Genomic DNA, 20,278 nt, shown 5'->3' with positions numbered 1-20,278 from the left:
AATGAGGTGGGTCTCCTGTAGGAAGGCGATATGTATACCTCTCTGTGTCAAGAAGGAGTGTATCTTGTGGCGCCTAATCATAGTGTGCATACCCCTTACATTCCATGTGGGACATGTGTATCCTAGTGCGGGTCCCATTGCTGACATTGATATAAGTATTGTTCCATCTCGTCCACCTCCCTGACACGCCCAGGTCCCCTGAACCAAACCCCACAATTAAAACATCCTCAACTCCCCCTCCCCAGGACAGGCATCCAACGCGGCATCCCCATCCAAACAAAGAAAATGCACTTAGAAAGTATAGTCAGTTCAGGCAGCTTGGAACGTCGATTCAATAAGCCAAGATATCCCCCCAACCCCCTCCCCTCTCCCATGAGTTCATCTCTCTGTCCAGGTCAACCTCAAAAGTCCCACAGCGTGCCCAGGTAGCTCATCCCCCCCCCCCCCCCCCCAAGTAGGCACATAATCCCAAAGCCCAGCAGGCAACACAGATAACTCACGAATTAGTCACATCATGCATAGTTTTCTTTCAGCCAAATACCCCATCCGCTGTTTGTGGAGTGACCACTGGTAGATCAGTCTCCGAGAGACCATGGACGCTGCTGGAGCTGGGGCTCTGATCTCCACTCTTCGTGCGCTCCGATTTGCTGCTGGTTGGGCTGAGATCTCCTTGGCTGATGGCTGCCAACGCCAAAACCGCCTTGTCTCGTTCTTGCCGCCAATCCGCGGGAGAGACTGGTCGTTGCATCGGCAATGTGGTAGGGGAGCGATGTCGAGGCGAAGCCGCAGTTGGTGAACGCTCTCCGGACTCCCAGCGGGCTTCCAGCCAGTCCCAGGTGGCCTGCGGTGTGAGGAAAAAGCGCGTAATCCCGTCAGCAGTGACCCGCAACCGGGCCGGGAACAGGATTGCGTAAGGAAGGTGTAGAGTCCTCAATTTCCGCTTCACCGCTAAAAAGGAAGCTCTTTGGCGCTGCACGTCTCTGGTGTAGTCGGGGAAGATCAGTACTTTACTGTTGCTAATATGCAGATTTTGCAGCTCTCTGGCTTTCTGTAGGATGTAGTCGCGATCTCAGTAGTGTAGGAGTCTCACCACCATCGGGCGCGGCTGGGCCCCAGGCGTTGGTGGTCGTGTCGGAACTCTGTGCGCCCGCTCTAGCACGTAGAAGGGGGAGAGACCCTCAGGCGCCACTTCCGCTTTTATCCAAGTCTCCTAAAACTGAACAGCGTCGGATCCCTCTTCTCGCTCCGGAATTCCCACTATTCGGAGATTATTGCGTCTGGAGCGCCCCTCGCTGTCTTCTGTTCGTACCTCCAGCACATGGACCTTCTGCACCACATCATTCAGCGTTTTCCGTAAGGCATCAACCGTGTCCGGGATGTCTTTCATGGTTGTCTCGTTAGACACCACTCGTTCCCTGAGTTTCCGGTGGTCATCTTTTAGTAGGGAAAGGTCCGATCCGATGGAGTCCATTCGTTTCTCCAAGGCCTCTCTCGAGGCCATGATAGCCTGCATGATGTCGCCCTGAGAGGGGTCCCGTGGTTGCATGGAAGCACTATTCCCAGACGCAGATTCCTCATCGCCCATAGTGTGGCCCGGGTCATCAAGCCGTAGTGCTTCAAAACCTTTTTTCTTGGTCACCCTGCCCATCCTGGGTGTATTAGTGAGTGTCCGGCCTCTCAGCGCCTCCTCGCTCACTGCGTCTCAGGATCGCCTTGCAAGACTCAGTCGACTCTGTACGGGCACCTTACCGGAGTCTCTTGTGCAGCAGTTAGGACAGACCACGCGGAGGCCCCCCTTCAATATTAGGTCGCAGATGCCCCGTAGGCCCAGTGTCCCGCACTTTCTGATCTCGCATGTAGGTCTGGTCACAGTCCTCAGGGAGCCCCAACGGGGGGGGGACGACAGGAATATATATATATATATATATATATATATATATATATATATATATATCCACACACGCTGCGTCGTGCAAATGTAATAATGTGTGGATTCCACAGATGGTCACGTGACCAAGATCTCGCTAGAGATCGAAACGCGTCGTTCCTGACTGCTGAATAAACCTGTATATTCAAAATTGCAATCCTGGTGTGGCCCGTCTTTTCTGCGGTTCCTGCAGAGATCCTCGGGGTGTGGTGTGATGTGATATATATATATATATGTATATATCCCCACAATGATCGTTTATAACACAAACTATGCCAGGGCCACAAACATTCCTTTTCAACGTATTTATTTCTTTTCAAGCCAAGTCACTCAACGCGTTTCGGAGAAAGCCTCCTTGTTCACGAGTTGTTTGTGGCCCTGCCATCGTTTGTGTTATAGTCGATCAATGTGCAGATTTGGGGTTTGCGACCCCGCCAAGGCCCACCGCTGCAAGAGGCTCGGGTTTCTTCGCGAAATCAAGTTGTGGATATATATATATGTACACAAAAAATACTTACCAGCATTGTAAAATAAGTATCAGAATGGTAAAGTACAACACTGTAAAAGTACAATGCGTTGTAACATACCACATGGTTATGGTGTGTTTGGTAATGTTGGATATTCGCCTCAGATGTCGCAACATGTCAAAGGCTATTTTTGTCTCTTTTCTCGGTTTTACCCTCCATTGATTTTTATTCCTGTTTGTGTAGCATTGTTATTCTCAGCACTTCTAAGCCTCCACTTGTGCAAGTACTGCGCTGTTACACAAATCTTCAGCATTTGCCGGCATACTGAAGCAGCAAGTTGTTTGAAGGCGTTTTCAAGACTATGACTTTTCCAATGTTTTACAAATATTTTCATGTGCGTATGAGTCAATCTATGTCAAGGTCTAAAGTGGGCTGGCAGAATGTATTCAGGAACAGCTTGTTCTTTCCTCTGCACTTACCAAAAGGAAAATAAAGACAGACTGATTAGCCGGGGGGGCAACACTTAATTGTAATGTGAGCTAGGTGTACTTCTAATTAGAAGGCACAGACTTTAACCTTTATTGCGTTCTGGTTTACCATATACTCGAGGGTTTAATCATTCATACATACGGTTCTCATGATAAGCTCCACTTGAATTACTGGTCATGAACACGTTACTCTATTTGCATGCCATAATCGGATGTTTGGCACCCAACATGTGGTGTACTGCTCTGTGTGTGCCAGGTATTGGGAGGAAACCCTGTAACACTCTCATTCACAGGGCTGCTCTGACTGTACATTGTACTGGTAGGAAGGCTCCTCAGTTACCTGCATGGTGCTCTAGGTGTATCATGAAGTGACAGGTTAGGCTTGGTCTCTTACCTGTATGGAGGTCTGGGTGTAGCCATACTGTGGACAACTGTAGCTGTAGCTTCCTGTGTTCTGATCATACCCCCACTGGGCGTAATAATCCTGGTACTGCTCATAGTACTGGTTGAACTGATAGCCGTATATCTTGGTGTAATCTACAGTTTTTGCTTTTGTACTAAAAAAAATAGAAATAAGAAAACAAGACTTTTTCAGCAAATCTCCCTCAGACACGGATGTATCAACAATATACCACACACAACTCCTGGTGTAACTGTTTCAAAATTATCCCATGTGCCATCAAATGCTCTGAAACAGCTTCTTAAAGTACTGAGTAGAATTTCCCCAAAAAGAAATCCAAATTTTATTCTATAAAAACATTTGAACTGTTCATATGCTCTATTTTTTTCACCCCCCCCCCCCATTTTTTGTTTTTATTAAAAGGACAACATTTTTATCCCAATATTCTCTTGTGTCCTGCTTTTCCTCCTTCCCAGCTCGTTTGAACTGCCTGCACTACCAAGGACTAACAAAAAGTGTTTTTAACATTGTATTCAGACTTAAAATCCTTGATAATAAATGTAAAAATAGCATTGATTATAAACACACATGCATAACATTGCATCTTGTGAAGTCTATCTACCTCACTATATTGCACATACTATGGCCAATGATGTGGAGAGCCTCTGAGATCCGCTCTCTGGCTTCCATAGCTCAAGCTGTCTACGGCACTACACAATGAAGTCAGCCTTTGGGAGCTCTGCTCAGAGAAGACATACTTCGCTTAACACAGTATTTATTTTGACCTTCTCTGGGATTGTTTTCTATCAAACCAACAGATTCTTTACTCACGGTAATGGAAGTAAAATTAACTTTCTTCCCTATTTCTGGAAGGCTGGGCACAATTAAATTATCACCATGGCTGAGACTTCTCATAAACTGGAGTGCAAGGAGGGGAGGAACTCTTTTACCCCCTATATCATATGTGGAGGAGAGGAAATATTCGCAAATGATCTTCAAATTAAATGCATTTATATTTTTCATTCTTATTACGTTCCTCAGCACTGTGACCTTTGTAAGACCTTTAAAGCAAAAGCTTATCGAGACAGGGAGAGAAGATTATTTTCTTCCATGGAAGTGCCTTCTTAAAATGAAATATTACAAAAAGAGGAACCGACTAGAGCTTGTAACTATTGTGGAGAAAAATACAAAATCTTCCTCCTCTAAATGCACTTCCTACGTTGGCCTATAAACTCTTGATAGTTGTCAGGAAGGCAGACATCAGGTTTACCACCCGAAAGGTGATTGGTTACTCAACAGAAATTGAGTACTTCCCCAGGGCCCAGGCATCAGCCCCCTCATTGCAGACTATGTTAACATCAACTTTCTCATAGTTAATGACAACCTCAACAACCCTGTTTTTTTCAGTGTAGACTCATCAACAACATAAGCACATCAATACCACTTTGTCCACGTCAATTACCTTGTACACTAGGCCCTGCTTATCAACTACTCTGATGTTCTTGGTGACCATGTCCAACACTTTTTGTCATTAGCGCTAGAGGATGTTGACTATGTCCACCACTTGGAAGAGAGATATGAAGAAGAGAAGGAGTAAGGGATTCTAGTCTTCTTCAGTGAGGATGATGGGAAGAGACGGAGACATAAGTGGCGAAAGTCCTAATGAAATAATCAAGCAGATACCGAGACTATCCACTTTATGGTGGACATCTTTTCTATCTAAAGCCTCCCAAGGAACCCAGTTGTGGTACATTACCGGAACAGTTTGAAGATGATGCGGAAGGAGTTATCAGTTTACATATCAAATCCCTTCTGATAAAGCAAATGTGGCTGTGCCCTTGGCACCGGAGCAGACATCGGTAATTCCACTGTGGTCAGACTGTATTCCGAGCCAGCCACTGCAAGCTTTTGAGACACCAAGCTACCACAATGCCATACCCACTCTTAAATGAGGATACAATGAATGGGATATTTATAATGTCTCTGATAAGCGAAGGGCTCTAAAAACGCCCTAACACAAGGCTTCCTTCTGGAAGACACTGCCAAGCTACGCATTTCTATGGAAAGGGATTCACCATAGTTCAAACTACCTATATCTGCTAATGAGAAGCTTTGTTTCCTATTTGATGTCAAGGGCAAGTCCAGATGATTGCTAAGATACACCCCTACAAGCCTCGAAACATCATAAACATTTTACTAGAACTGCAGGTCTAGTGAATTAAATAATCTACTCAACCTAATTATAATGCTCTTTACCCATAAACTATTTTCAAATTATCTGATCTTGGGCAAATATTTAATTCACAGAGCCGCCATTTTCTTCTTTGTCACATATGAGAGCACCTTCAAACATGCGAGTTCAGCACGCCTGCTGTAGAAAAACACTTTTGTTTGATTTAATAGACTAAACTTTCATTCCATATAGAATACAAATCTAGCTATATGTAGGATACACATGGCAGCTGACTTGCCTCTTAGTTGATTAACAGCATAGTCATAAGGACGGGGGCAGCAATGTTTCTCAAATCATGTTTAAAAACTATCATTTTTTATAAATACATAACTAAAGCATGAAGTGATAGCACACTCATTTGCAATTACAGATTTTTAATTGAAATGGCCACAAAATGTCCCACTGACATGCAGTTTTACTGATAAAACTATGTAGTGTACAATGTTTAGAAATCGAATTTCTGCAAATATTTGTCATTTGCACATCACCAAGTAAAGTGTTCTGAGTTGTTTTGCGCCTATTTAAATCTTTGTTTAGGGGCGTGGCCAAGATGGCAGAGTGAACGGACGTGTTCTGCCCGAGCTCCCGCGCCCGCCTAGGCCCTGAGCCCTAAACATCGCTTCTCTCCCCCCTAGCCGTTCCAGGCGACCGGGTGTGGGCGAGAAGGCTTCCAGGCACTGCTGAGCGGAACTCCGGTCCTCCGGTGAGCCACGGAGCGGACGGCAGAAACCTTCGCCGCTGGAGCACGGAGCGGGGGTGACGGTGCGGGCCGCATCGGAGACCCAGCGGTAGCGGTGCCGACCCAGAGAACGGAGAGACGGGCCTGCATTGGTCCGGCCGCACGCCGGCGGCTTTGCTGTACAGACCACCGGGGCTAGAGGAGACCTGGCCCGACGCCCAGCGGCACAAACCGGTCTCGGCCCCGCCCCAGAAGCTACGCGAGGCCGCGGCTGCGGCCTAGCCGGAGGAGAGCAGAGGCACGGACCGCCGCCGGAGCGGAGTAGCGGAAGGCTGGACCCTGGCGAGATACCCTGAGAAAGGCGGAGGTACACAGGGGGTCCGGTGGTCGATGGGCCCGGGCCGGGGGCGCCCTAGCCGCTGCTCCAGCGAGGAGGAGTGCTCTGGACCTGATTCCGCCCCAAGATCTACCTGAGGCCGCGGCAGCGGCCTAGCTGGCGGAGGCCCAAGGCCGCGAGCGTCCAGCATCCGCACACAGTCCGGGGCGGATTTCCGGAGGGCAGAGGTCCCGGCGCACGGTAGACACCGCAACCGGGCCTGATCAGCGAACTCTGAGGTGTGGCAGCTGGACGGCGACGGAGCGGGGCCTTGGCCCCCGACCCCCCCAGTTCTGGCCGGCAGAGGTGAGGGGTGGACCGGGTGAAGATTGCTCGGTGGAGCGAGGGCCTACGGAGCACTGCACCGGGGAGATCCTGCAGTTTTAGCGACACCTGCCTACTTGAACGCGGCTGGGGGGCGAAAGGCATCGCGGACTTACCGCGGGCGACACCGGAGTCTGAGGGGCATGACATCGGTGCGGGGCTGACGCCGCAGCACCACCGGGCCCAAGAGACAGAGGCGGAAGGGAACAGTGGCAAGGCGGGGCAGGCCCCTCTCGCAGGGACGGCTGCCGGTGGTGGAGGATCCTTGGTGCCCGCAGATTGCGACTGAGGCCGGGGTGCGGCAGGTCGAAGCATCGGAGCCGAGGGGCCGGGGGCAGGGCCCAGGTCAGAGCTTGCCACGGCCTCGGAGACAGAGGTGAGGAGTGGGCTGGGAGTGAACTTTGAGACACGGGGCCCCAGTGGAGCCCACATTGCCCTGAGTGTGGCGGCTGTCTGAGACTTCTCACACCGGCGTGGTCGGGGGACCACTACAAAGCCTGTTCTTCACTGAGAGGGCGGTGGAGTACCATCGGCGGCCGAATGGCGCGGGGCTTTCCATGAGTGACCGGAAGCCGGGGGCCCGACCCTGTGTCGCAGTTTTCATCTCGGACCGGCCCACAAAGCGGAGGTCCGCGCAGGTGCATGCCAGGAACTCAAGCCTGATTAGAGTACGGATTGGCTGGGGGCAGCTGGGGTTCGCACACGAGCAGCGGCACGGTGAGGAGGATGGCCGGGCAAAAGGGCGGCAAAGGAGGCAGTCGCACGCTCACGGACATGCTCAATAAACCGCCCAGCAAAGGAGACAAGACTTCGACACCGTCGGGAGGCGCATGCGGATCTCAAGGAGGGAGCAACGGGGAGCCTCCGGTCACCAGATCCTTTTTAGAGTCCCTGTTCGGGACTTTGAGGGATGACTTTCAGGAGCTGAAGAAGGAGGTGGCCGGTGAAGTACGGGAACTGCGCAGGGAGGTAGATGGACTTGGAGAGAGGGTTGAAGCAGTTGAGAGCTCCACGCAGCGCCAGGATGATGAGATTACGCACTTGCAGCAGGAGGTACTCCGCCTCAGGGACCAACACATAGACCTTCAATCACACAATGAGGATCTGGAAAACAGAGCGAGACGGAACAACATTAGAGACCGGGGAGTGCCGTCTACAGAGGAGCCCTCCGGCATAGCGGCCTATTTGCAGGACCTGTTTCGCACTGTCCTTGGTGAACCTGCGGATTTCCCTATCAGGATTGATAGAGCTCACAGAGTGGGCCCGCAGCGGCGGGCGAGTGGACCTCCGCCGGATGTACTGGCTTTCCTTCCTGATTTTCCGCTAAAGGAGCGGATTATGCGCGAGGCGAGGAAGACACAATCAATAGCATTTAGAGGTCACCAAGTGGCGCTATATCAGGATCTCGCTGCGACCACGCTCCAGAAGCGCAGGGCATTCAAGATTGCGACGGACTTCCTAAGGCAACACGACACGCCCTACTCCTGGGGGCACCCATTTCGCCTAATATTCCGATGGAGCGGGGAATCGCACCAGTTGCGGTCTCTTCAAGATGTTTTGCGAAGTCTTAGGGATCACAGCAGAGGAAGAGGAGTCGTCCACACCACGAAGGAGGAGGAGTTCATCTGGCGGTGGCTGGCGGAGAGTCTCGAGACGCAGAACACAAGGGGCCTCACGGAGGCCGGATTCACCTGCGGTCAGATCTGGAATGGCGGACGCAATTCGAACGGCACAAGAGACCTCAGTGGTCGAGGGAGAAGTGGCGTTGACCGCATAACTGGACTCCGGGGGGAGATTGACAATGCATTACTGATGGAGCTGGCTTGGGGAGGGGGCGGGAGCGGGATTGCGAGGGTGGGGTGCTGGTGGCAAGTCGCCCATGAAGGTAAATCACCGCAGACCTGTCCGTAAGGGGCAGGCCTGGGACTATTTGAACTATGTAAGGTTACGGGGGTTGGGTTGGGAGGTTCATGTTGGGGGACGGGGGAAGGGGAGACAGGGGTCGGGGAGTTGGGGTCCGGGGGTCTTGGGATCCGGGAGGGGGGAGTTCGGGGTAGCTCGGTCCGGTGTCTCAGTTCTGTTCGCTCAGATTGGCCAGACATTAAGGGCGGATCTGCAGAAGAAGTCGGTGTTTGTCGCATTTGCTTGTGCTGGGAGGTTCCATTAATCTGATATGGCTGGTTTGAAAGTAGTGACTTTGAATGTGAAAGGCCTAAACAACCCCACTAAACGAAGGGCAGTTCTCTCATTGTTAGAGGCCACGCAGGCTGACATTTGTCTGCTACAGGAAACGCACTTGCTGGTGGGTGACTGTCATAGATTGCGGTCCCGTTCCTTCCCCACGCAGTTCTTTTCTTCCCACACCACTAAAACAGCAGGGGTTGCTATATTGGTATCTAAATCCTTTAGGGGTGTGGTGCTACACAAATTGGCTGACCAAAAAGGGAGACTACTGGCGTACAGGTTTAAGTTGGGGCTCCTGCAATTCACGGTGGGGTCGGTTTACTGCCCAAACGAACGTCAGGAACACTTCCTCCGCACCACATTGATAGACGTCACAGCATCCCCTGACCAACATCTCATCCTGGGAGGGGACCTGAACATGGTGTTTGATTCCTCGTTAGACAGATCAGCACAGCGCTTTCCACAGACGGGGGAACTGTCGAACACCATGAAAACGCATTTAGCTGAACTTGACTTGCACGATCTCTGGAGAGGATTTCACCCTGCAGATAGGGACTACTCTTATTTCTCGCACGCACACAAAACATACGCACGGCTGGACTACTTGCTGGTCTCTGGCCCGGTTCGGGACATGGCCTCTGCCTCTGAGATCGGGGTCATCTCCCTGTCGGATCATGCACCAGTCTCGGGTACCTTTCTGCCCCCATCGACCCCGGTGCAGCGCGGAGTCTGGCGGCTACGGGACGCCCTCTTGCACAAAAAACTTGTGGTGCAGCGTATCACTGAGGCTGTGACTGAATTTCAACTTCACAACGCTAACCCCGAGACCACATTGGCAACTCAATGGGGAGCGCTTAAGTCGGTTTTACGGGGAGAGTTTATATCAGTATCGGCAGCCGAAAATAAGGAACGGAAAGTTAAACGGGAGGAACTCACGCACAAGGTCAGGGAATTGGAGCGGGTGCATCACCGCACGGGGGCGCCTAGAATCTGGAAACAACTTAAGGCGGCGAGGAAACTTCTGTCGTCTCTAGACCTGGATAGGGCTGAATACGCGGCGCTCCGTCTGAAACACGCTTATTACACAGGGGGGGATCGCTGTGGTCGGTTGTTAGCGGCTAAGCTCAGAATTGCACACCAATGCCGTCGAGTCAAGGAACTTGCGGTGCCGGGCGGGCGCACGGTCTCGGAAGACGCCGATATAGCTGAGGCTTTTCGTCAGTTCTACGCTGAGCTCTACGCGGAGGACGGTACAGTGACTGGGGACCCTGATGAATATCTGGACTCAGTGACTCTCCCGTCCTTAGCTCAAGTACAGACTGACTACCTGGACCGGGAGATTAGGATAGAAGAGGTTATCACGGCGATCGCTAGGCTAAAACTCGGGAAGGCTCCGGGACCGGACGGATATACCACCCTCTTCTATAGGACGTTTTGCACTACCCTAGCTCCAATATTGACCAAACTGTTTAACTCTTTTGGCTGCCCAGGCGCTATCCCTCCGGATCTCCTGCATGCCACGGTGTCGGTCATACCGAAGCCGGGGAAGGACAGGGCCCAGTGTGGCTCGTACAGACCGATCTCCCTCCTAAACGTTGACCTAAAAATCTACACAGGGATATTGGCTGCGAGGTTGGCGCAATATCTCCCTGGACTGATTGAATCGGACCAGTCCGGTTTTATACCCGGCAGGCAGACGGTGGATAACACTAAGCGGTTGGTGCATGTAATGGAGAAGGCTTCACGGATCCCTGGGGAGAGGATGCTCCTATCGGTCGACGCCGAAAAAGCGTTTGACCGGGTGCATTGGCCGTATCTTGAGCGAGTGATGGCTCGAATGGGTATAGGGGAGAAGTTTAGGTGCATGGTCTTTAATTGTTATAAGTTCCCGTCAGCGGCAGTGCGGGTCAATGGCTGTGGATCGATGCGCTTTAATATTGACCGCGGCACAAGACAGGGGTGCCCACTATCTCCCCTACTCTTTGCTCTCTACATGGAGCCTTTTGCCCAGAGAGTGAGATGTAATGCGGATGCTACGGGAGTGCGGATGGGGGGTTATACCCACACGGTTAGTTTGTATGCAGATGATGTCATTTTTGCGCTAGAGGATCCGCAGAGGGCTTTGCCCGCGTGTATGGAAGAGCTCGGGGCTTTTGCGAGAACGGCCGGGTTCAAGATGAATATGGGGAAATCCACGGCATTGGATATCTCCCTGACGCCTGGGACGAGACGAGATTTGCAGAGGCGTTACCCACTAAGGTGGTCGCGGGACCATGTGCCTTACCTTGGTATCTTGCTGGCTCCCACACTGCCGGCGATGATAGCGGTCAATTATGAGACGTTAGGCAGGAAGGTGAGGGAGGAACTGGGGAGATGGAACAAGGGGACGATATCGTGGCTGGGCAGGATAGCGGCGCTGAAGATGACTGTGCTACCACAGATCTTATACCTCTTCCGGGCACTTCCGCTGCAACCCCCTAAGGGTTGGATAAGGATGATGCAGACGGCTCTATCCCAATTTGTCTGGCAAGGCCGCAAGCCCCGGATGAAGAGAACATTGACGACCCTAGCGCCGGAGGCAGGGGGGCTGGGAATCCCTGACCTTCACAAATATTTCCAGGCGTCTCAACTGAGGTACCTGGTGGAATGGAGCAGATGGGAGTCGGATAAGCACTGGCTCTTCCAAGATCAGGCGGTGGCGGGTCGACCGTTGCAGGAAATACCATTCCTCCGTAGACAGCACAGACCCCCGAACCTCTACGCCTCACAGGTCACTAGGGTTCCGTTGCGGGTTTGGGATGCCACTTGCGAACGGTTCAAGCTTACCTCGTTCCCATCTCCGTTCACTCCTATTGTGGACAACCCAGACTTCATGCCAGGGGCAGAACCGGGTGCCTTTGCGCACTGGCGGGAGAAAGGCTGCAGAGCGCTTTTCCATGTGTACGGAGAGGATGGGATCCTCCCCTTTGAGGGCCTTAAAGAGAGTTACCAGCTGGTGGAGGCGGACAGGATGCGATATTGGTAGGTCAGACATTGGGCGCTACATCCACAGGTGCGGGATGCAGCGGACAGGAACCTGCTCCCCTATGAGCGATGGTTGGCGACGCGTGCTTCAGATGCGAAACTCATATCGGATCTATATAAAATGCTACAGCCTCCGACCGTACACATTTATAACCCTGGCCGGGAGAGGTGGAACAGGGAGCTGGGGAGGACGCTGAGTCATAAGGAATGGGAGCAGATCTCATACCGAGCGCGACACTCTGCATATCATGTGGGGCTCACGGAAACCTTCACCAAGGTTTCGACGTACTGGTACCGCACTCCCGAACGCTTGCACGAAATGAACAGGCTCTTAGACACTACATGTTGGCGCGCTTGTGGACACACTGGGACACTGACACATATCTTATGGGAATGCCCCCTGCTACTGGATTATTGGAAGGAGGTGCTCGATGAAATTGATAAATGTTTTGACATAGAGTTACCTCGTTTCCCAGCATACACCCTACTGGGCCTGCCTAATGCCTTGATGTATCCGTTGAAATCCCGGAGAGGGAGACACATAGCCATCGCCTTGGGCTCCGCTGTGCAGAACATTCTAATACACTGGCGCACTCCCACTGTTCCCTCGATCACGGGTTGGTTGCATAGGCTGTGGCATGTACTGGGCATGGAGAAACTTTCGCTTACATTGGCGGGGGAGATGGACCAATTCACGGAGCTGTGGCAGCCATTCCATACTTTATTGGCCACTGAATTCAGGGAGCTTACGTGCCCCAGATACCTGAGACTCCTTAGACTTACACCACCGATCACCTAAAAGGCCTGTGGGGAATGGATGAGTGGGGCACGCACGTTGGGAACATGATGGGAAAGGGCTTATGTGTTTCCGAGAACTTCCTTGCGCAGCACCGGACTGAGAGTTGGGGGGAGGGAAGGGGATGGGAATAGGGGGTTGTTGGGGTAGTTTGTTACATTAACTGTGAAATACAGTGGGATTGTTCTTTGCTTCCTGGTCGACGTACGACTACAATGCTCGAGGGTGCCACCCATAGAGGCTCTTGCTTAGTTCAGACTGTAGAACCTTGAGGGTGGCGGTGAACTCTAGAGACTACATCAGCATTGATTTCTCATACTAGGTGCTATCTGTTATTGCCTGGTCCTTTTCTTGTTTTACATTGCTGTACTGCTGTATTTCCTTAATAAAAATACTTAAACCTAAATCTTTGTTTACATGACACTTGAAAAAAAACCTTTTGTAATTCCTGCTATATTTTGAAATATCTACACTATTCATTTACAAGCAGTTTAAATATTGTGCGTTTGAAAAAAACACCCGACATCTTACAGCCTTTTGTTTCACAGTGATTGTCAGATAGATCCCTTGACACAAATCTCTAACTGTAATAAGAGAAAGAAAAGTAAACACCATTTTCGAGGATAAGGTGAGCAGAAATTAGTTAAAAAGGCAAACTCATATTTTACCTCGGAAACTTTTTTGCCCCAGCATCCCTGCTCGCCGGGGCGGCGCGACATCACGCGACCCCGCCCAGGCGTTGTCAGCGTACGTGATGTCAGTGAGGTCACATAAGACCCGCCCCGGTGCGCCTACGTCAGTTTTATTCAGAGAACTTTTCCGCACCACAACGTGGAATCACCAGGTAAAAAACTGTGGAAGTATGGGAACAGTGTGCGAAGTGCAGAAAAATTGGAAAGAAGCGGTGACTAACCACACTACACAGAATAGTGGCAACACCGTAGAACCCAAAGACAGGAAAGAAGAAAGAGCAGCCAGAGCCCTGAGCAGCCACCCTGTCAGAACATAGACAGCCTCCCACTCCTGTGTCCCAGAGGCAAGGAACATGCGTAAAGTCATGGTACACGCAGTAAACCTACCACCCCCATCCCGAGAAAGGGGACCAGTCTGAAGACAGACCGGGACAACAACCATCCAAGCCACCCCAACATAGAGGGCAACCACTACAAGGGACAAGGCAAGGCATGCCCAGATGACCCATAAGCAGGGGATAGCACTGGAAGGAAGGAAGGAACAGGAAGGACAGGGATAGAAAGCAATCTCCCTCCAAGCCTGAAGTAGCCAGAGCAGCAGGGCACCGGAACACAGGACCCCATCCGCCAAGAACCAGGGAGGAACGAACCACCCCCAGACGGAGCGACCCATCAAGAACAGGAAGGCACTCACAGGAGACACAGCCACCCACTGGGAGGCGAATACCGAAGACCAACCCAAGGGTCCTCGCAGAAAAGGGGAGGAAGGGCGGGCCATGAAGGAATCTGCGGCTAGAATTGTCTCTACCAGATATATCGTTACAGAAGGTAAGTAACTCGTACATCTAATAGAGACTACTAGCCGCAGATTCCTACACTTAGAATAGATACCCTAGCAATACCCCTGGGAAGGAGGTACTGCAAAAGTACCCCACCCGCCAATACAGAACAGAGGGCCCCAAGGGACCAGATCTGCGGACCAGGAAGAATCTAGTCCGTGCCAGGCAATGGGAACCCCCACAAGCAGAACCCTACTGACTTCAAGGGGATATAGGAGGGAAAAGAAGGCTGAAGAGACTCGTACACTCACAGCAAAGGAATCCAAGGCAAGGACGGAGAGGCTGAAGTATCCCACTCCCCCACAAGGCAACACAACTTCCGCCCAAGACCAAAATGGGAAAACGGAATAAGAAGCCTAGAGGGACCGAGGAAACGAGGGAAACGAAGGTGGACCCACTCCAGATGGATAGCAGCCTGCTAGCCAGAACAGCACCGACAGTCAAGCCACCAGAAGCAGGAAGAAGAGAAGAAGAAAAAGAGCAGCCTGAGGCCCCAGGAAAGCCGAGTAGACAGCGCCTGGCAAGGGAGAACACAGAGGCGTCCCAGACCTCAGGACAGGAGCAGGGAAAGGAAGAGATGCCCGGTCACACCACTACGAGTGGCCGCGCACACGACCTCAATGAGCAAAAGCAACCAACACAACCACCATGGAGAACAGGCACCCGAAGGCGACCAGAACCCTCCAGCAGAGAGCAAGCCATAGGACCTAGGGTACGATAAGCCCCAAACATGGGAACCCTCTTCGGAAGAACTTCCGCAGCAGAGGAACAAACAAAAGAGCCACAGGGAAAAAAACACCCCAGCGAAAGGCTTGACAAGCAGCCCAATCAAGCAGAAGGCCTAATTTCAGGGCCATGTCTGCGCAACAATTCCAACACATAACCAACAACAAGCATTTACAATGCAATGGTCTCGGCATCATTAAAGGTAGAGCTATTGGCATTGCTCATGACATTTCTTTTTTTTTCTTTAAATCATAAATAAATGGCATTGTCATTTACATTGCCAATACACAGCACTCTGCACTCAACAGCACACAGCACTCTGCACTCAACAGCACACACCACTCTGCACCTGCACTCACTGCTCTGCACACTCACTCTGCACTCACTACTCTGCACTCACTACTCTGCATTCTGCACTCACTACTCTGCACTCACTACTCTGCACTCACTACTGTTTCTCAGGCGGTGACCGGCCCTAAGAAACATTAAATCTCGGTACTTCCGGTTCTGCCTTTGGCAGACCGGATATTACCTCGACCTAATAAATGACTGTTTGTGACCTCAGACGAGCCCTTCACGTGTGTGTCAGTCTAACCCCAACTCTGCCTCAACCTCGTGTGACCTCTCTGGCTCTGCCACTGACAGCTGGCTAATCCCAGCTGTCTGACTGACCCCAGACGAATCACATTCTCCTCATATGCGTCAGTTCAGTCAGGGCTCTGCCAGACTGTGTGGACTCGGGCGAGTCCCTGCAGATGCCAGCGCTTCAGTGCCTCCAGTTTACCCAGCTTCCGTTTGTAATCTCAGCAAGACCTGTGCATGAGTCTAATACTAGCTCTGCCTCTGACTCTCGGCGTGACGTTAGGCAAACACCCCAATGTCCCCCATATAAATCTCGAAAAACATCCATACCCCTGACTACATGAATTAAACTGATCTGCGTTCGTCAATTGGCCCAGAGCAGATTTTACTGCGCCCAGAGACCTGTGGCATAGTGTGCTATTGACTGTCACCACCGTCAACATCTTTGACTCTAATATCATTTGAAAATCCCTCCATATATCGGTACCCATGGTGCCATTTATAACGCTGACTCTCTTTGTAACCCTGGGCGGGTAGGCCAGCTTGTAACAGTTCTGCCACAGACCATGTGACGTCAGGCAATCTCTTCACCTGCCTGCCCCTCACTGCAGTCTCATGCTGGATGTACCACAGGGTAAGTGTGTGATCTGAGGCATGTCCTTTCACCTCCCCTTGCCCTGGTCTAACCCGAGCTCTGCCTCTGACTGTGCGTGGTCATGGCGTGTCTTTTCATCTCTCGGGCCTCACTTTAACCCGAGCTCTGCCTCACCGTGTGATCGTAGGCGAGTCTTTTTAGGCACCCTTCCCCAGTCTAGCCTGAGCTCTGCCCCTGAATGTTGGTAAGACCGGGCGAGTGCCTTCACCTTCCCATGCCTCTCTAACTCGAGCTGACTGTGAGTGTGATCCTGGAGGAGAGCTGCGGGCGGAGGGAGGGGGGGAGCGGGACAGAGGAGAGCTGCGGGCAGAGGGAGGGGGGGAGCGGGACGGAGGAGAGCTGCGGGCGGAGGGAGGGGGGAGCAGGACAGAGGAGAGCTGTGGGCGGAGGGAGGGGGGGAGCAGGACGGAGGAGAGCTGCGGGCGGAGGGAGGGGGAGCGGGACAGAGGAGAGCTGCGGGCGGAGGGAGGGGGGAGCGGGACGGAGGAGAGCTGCGGGCAGAGGGAGGGGGGAGCGGGACGGAGGCGAGCTGCGGGCGGAGGGAGGGGGGGAGCGGGACAGAGGAGAGCTGCGGGCGGAGGGACGAGCAGAGCAGCTCTGGAAACCACCACCGTCTTTCTCCGAGGCAAAGCAGAAATGCCTCGGAGAAAGCATGGTAATTTTCGCATCCGGGGGCGTGTGTTTTGTTGTTCTGAGTGACGGGTGACGTCACTGGCGAAAGAACAGCAAAATGTACGCCCCCAAATCCGAAAAAGACGGAGCCTATTCGGAAGGGACAGCTCTCTCCTCCAATGGCTGGCCTCCGTTTAGGAAGCCAGCCAATGGGAGAGCGGCAAAAACAGAGGCGGGACAAATAGTCCACACTAAGCAGACCCCCCAGGATATAGCGGCATAGATTTGCAAATTTAGCGGCACAAAAATTGAAATTTAGCGGCACAAAAGTAGGTATTTAGCGGCATTATTGCGGCACCTTATTTTTTTCGTAATCATTCCTTTTCAGGCTTAAATCAATGTAAACTGATGTAACAGGGTATTCCACTGTGAAACTGGCATGGTTAAAGTGTCTGTGGCTCTACGGAAGCACAGCTCCACTCTGCACCTCGTGAGAGGGGGCCCCATTTCTCCCTGGGATGTTCTAGTACCCATGTATGCACCCCTGCCGGGGCACCACTGCCTCCTAGACTTGTCCATTTTAAAAAAACAGTAATTTCTATCACCCTTTTTAACATTGAAAATATATTGTGAATACAAATATGACCCATAGAGGAAGTCTTGCTTTGCTGCTAGAGCGCCTTACTAAAAAGTAATGCAACGATTTTAGTGTGGCAATTTAAGTGCCACTTTCTGAGTGGACAAAGACAAGGCAATGCATTTAAAAAACAATCCTCTTTTTTTTCTGTAGCCCAATCATCTAAAAGGGGCCTTAAAATATCCCCAGAAGTTCAGAAGCGCTGCTGCAGGGTACATAACTGCCAGGGTTTCAGATTGCTTATGTATTCCATTTTCATAAATTCACTGTAAATATGAGTGACTTTCATTGACTATGAGTGACACTTTCTTCTGAACAAAATCAAGCAATGAAGTTAGGGAAACCGATAAATATCAGAAATTACCCCAATTTGAGCAATTCAAAACTCTAAGAATATCTTGAAATTGCAGCAAAGTACCAGAAATGGAAGGTCTCTAGCCTAGTGCCTTTGTAACCTGATTCACGTACTTTGTAGCAGGCATAATACTCCTCTGCCCTATTTTATTATATATCACTGAGCTTGAAGTCTGTTGAACAGTCTGGTGAAGTTAGTTACAACGAAGCATGGCTGCGTTGTTAGCATATATGACGTGTGGTTTCTAGTATCAAAATGAAAATGTCCTTTGTTATAAAGATTCAGACACTTTACATGCAATGGGTCTGTACGGTTGGTAACCCCAACAGCACCCAAAAAAAAAAGAATTGCCTCCTGATGTGGGATGCTGTGATTGGCTCAATGAGTGTGGTGCCAGTGGAACACAGACCGAGGATTTGGCAAAGCGTGATGTTTACCTCTTATTGCCTGGTGTGGGGTTTCCCCAGGGCTCAAGATGGGGCAAGCAGAGAATGATCAGCCCTTTGACCCGATGACATCACGACTGGGGCGGAGAAACAAGAAACCGAAACTGGAGAGGGGCTGTGATCATTTTATGCTGGAACAATTTCAGTAGCTGCGGGGAATAGGGTGGGTAGAGGCGGGGGGGGGGGGCGGTGACCTGGGATTACTACACCTCGGAGGGAGCTATTTTCCTCTGGACGCTGGTTTCGTGATGTGGGTTGCGCCTGGCAAACCAAATTGAAGCACTAAGGAATTATCACATAATATTTCTAACATCATTCGGATGTTTGGTTCTACACTCACATTGGAGATAAAAGGTAGAGCATGGATGGGGGTTTAATACTTAGATTTAGGTTCACGCATTACTTTTGGTACGAGGCAGGGGAGGGTGCATTGTGGGATCAGTTTGTTCGGGAACAGTGAGAGTAACGTGGTGCAGCTGATGAGAGCAAGTCACGGGGTTAACAATGTTCGGAATGAGCCGGTGAGGATGTGAATAAAAACGAACGGATTGAGTGACAGCGGGAACAGATGATTTTTCGAGGCAATGGGGTAGATGGATGGGGAGGTTAGGTCGCCGGCTGCGGCTTCAGCAAGGTATTTCATCACAGTTTCAAAGTATCGGGCACGGAAAATCGGGGGTATGTTTGGAGTTACAGTGGGGTGATTGAAATATGAAGATTAGGAATGAGACACGTTTTATTTATTTTGTTTGTTTCAGTCAGTTTAGGGAGAGAGGGCATGAAGGATTGGAGAGGGGACTGGGATAAGGGCATAGTTATGTTTACTGCTGCACTGGTACTAAATGAAACTCGGCTGGTTGTGTGGCTATTACGGCTGTGTGCGCTCATGTGGTGATGTAGGCACGTTCAGCCAATAAGATGCCACCATCTTTTTTGCTGCCTGCCGAAGACCTTTTTCGCGGCCAGAAAGGTCAATTTTGCGGTCATAGCGCCCTTCAGTTGATTTCGCGATTATTTTGCAAATCGCGAAAAGCTGGAGGGTCTGACTAAGAAACATTAAATCTCGGTACTTCCGGTTCTGCCTTTGGCAGACCGGATATTACCTCGACCTAAAAAGGCCATCCAGCAGCCAACAATGCCAAAATCCCAAGGACGCAGTGGCTAGAAAACGCATTCAGCAATCAGAACAACCGGCCTAAGAAGGCCCAGACTCAGCCCGACTCAGGAATCACTGAGGAGGGGACGGAGGAGGAGGATTATAAGGCGGAGGAGGAGGAGGAGGACGGAGCCCTGCCAGGAGTCTCTGGATGGTGGAGTCGACCGGGGCATGGAACAACATGCTGCCATCATAACGGAAGATCAATGAGCCGCTCCCGAATATTCTCTGGAAATACTCCATTCCGAAGCCAAGCATGGTAAAGGAGAGCGATCGAGGAAGCCATGGTCCGGCCTAACACTTCCGAAATATCCAAGGCGGAGTGGAGAATAAACGCCGCAAGCTCCCGGCCATCCAACGCATGATGCCATAAGTCCATCTGAGCACCCTCCTGGGATGCTGCAGATCCCAGAGACGCAGCCGAGTCCCACAAGCAGGAGGAGGCCGAGCCAGCACACATAAGGTGTTCAGGGCCCGCAGGGCAGCACTAGTCGAGGCAAACATATTGCGCCCCCAAGAGTCCAGCCAGCGGGCCTCTCGGGACGGCGGAGTCAGCAGAGGCAGCAGGGAGGGAAAAGCAGTCCACAAAATAGCACTGGAGGCAGAAGGGTGGAGTGAAAGGCACGCTGGGTCACGCTGCGCCGGGAGATGCCGGTGCAGAAGATGCTGAGGCGCCGGAT

The 20,278-nt window shown here is 51.4% G+C and overlaps 1 protein-coding gene across 4 annotated transcripts in view; it reads right to left on the bottom strand.

Moving 5' to 3' along the window:
• TRNAU1AP (tRNA selenocysteine 1 associated protein 1) overlaps window positions 1-20,278 on the bottom strand; it is a 247,886-nt gene that overhangs the window by 61,896 nt on the left and 165,712 nt on the right. For all 4 annotated transcript variants that reach the window (XM_078682552.1, XM_078682555.1, XM_078682554.1 and 1 more), the window contains one exon: window positions 3,277-3,439. In XM_078682552.1, the coding sequence (XP_078538678.1) occupies window positions 3,277-3,439 (163 nt within the window). The remainder of the gene's footprint in view (window positions 1-3,276; window positions 3,440-20,278) is intronic.

Source organism: Lissotriton helveticus, chromosome 3_1 (genome assembly GCF_964261635.1).
Source record: "Lissotriton helveticus chromosome 3_1, aLisHel1.1, whole genome shotgun sequence".
NCBI classification, from domain to species: Eukaryota; Metazoa; Chordata; class Amphibia; order Caudata; family Salamandridae; genus Lissotriton; species Lissotriton helveticus.
Note: the sequence above shows the minus strand (reverse complement) of the source record. Positions and strands in the feature narration are given on the sequence as shown.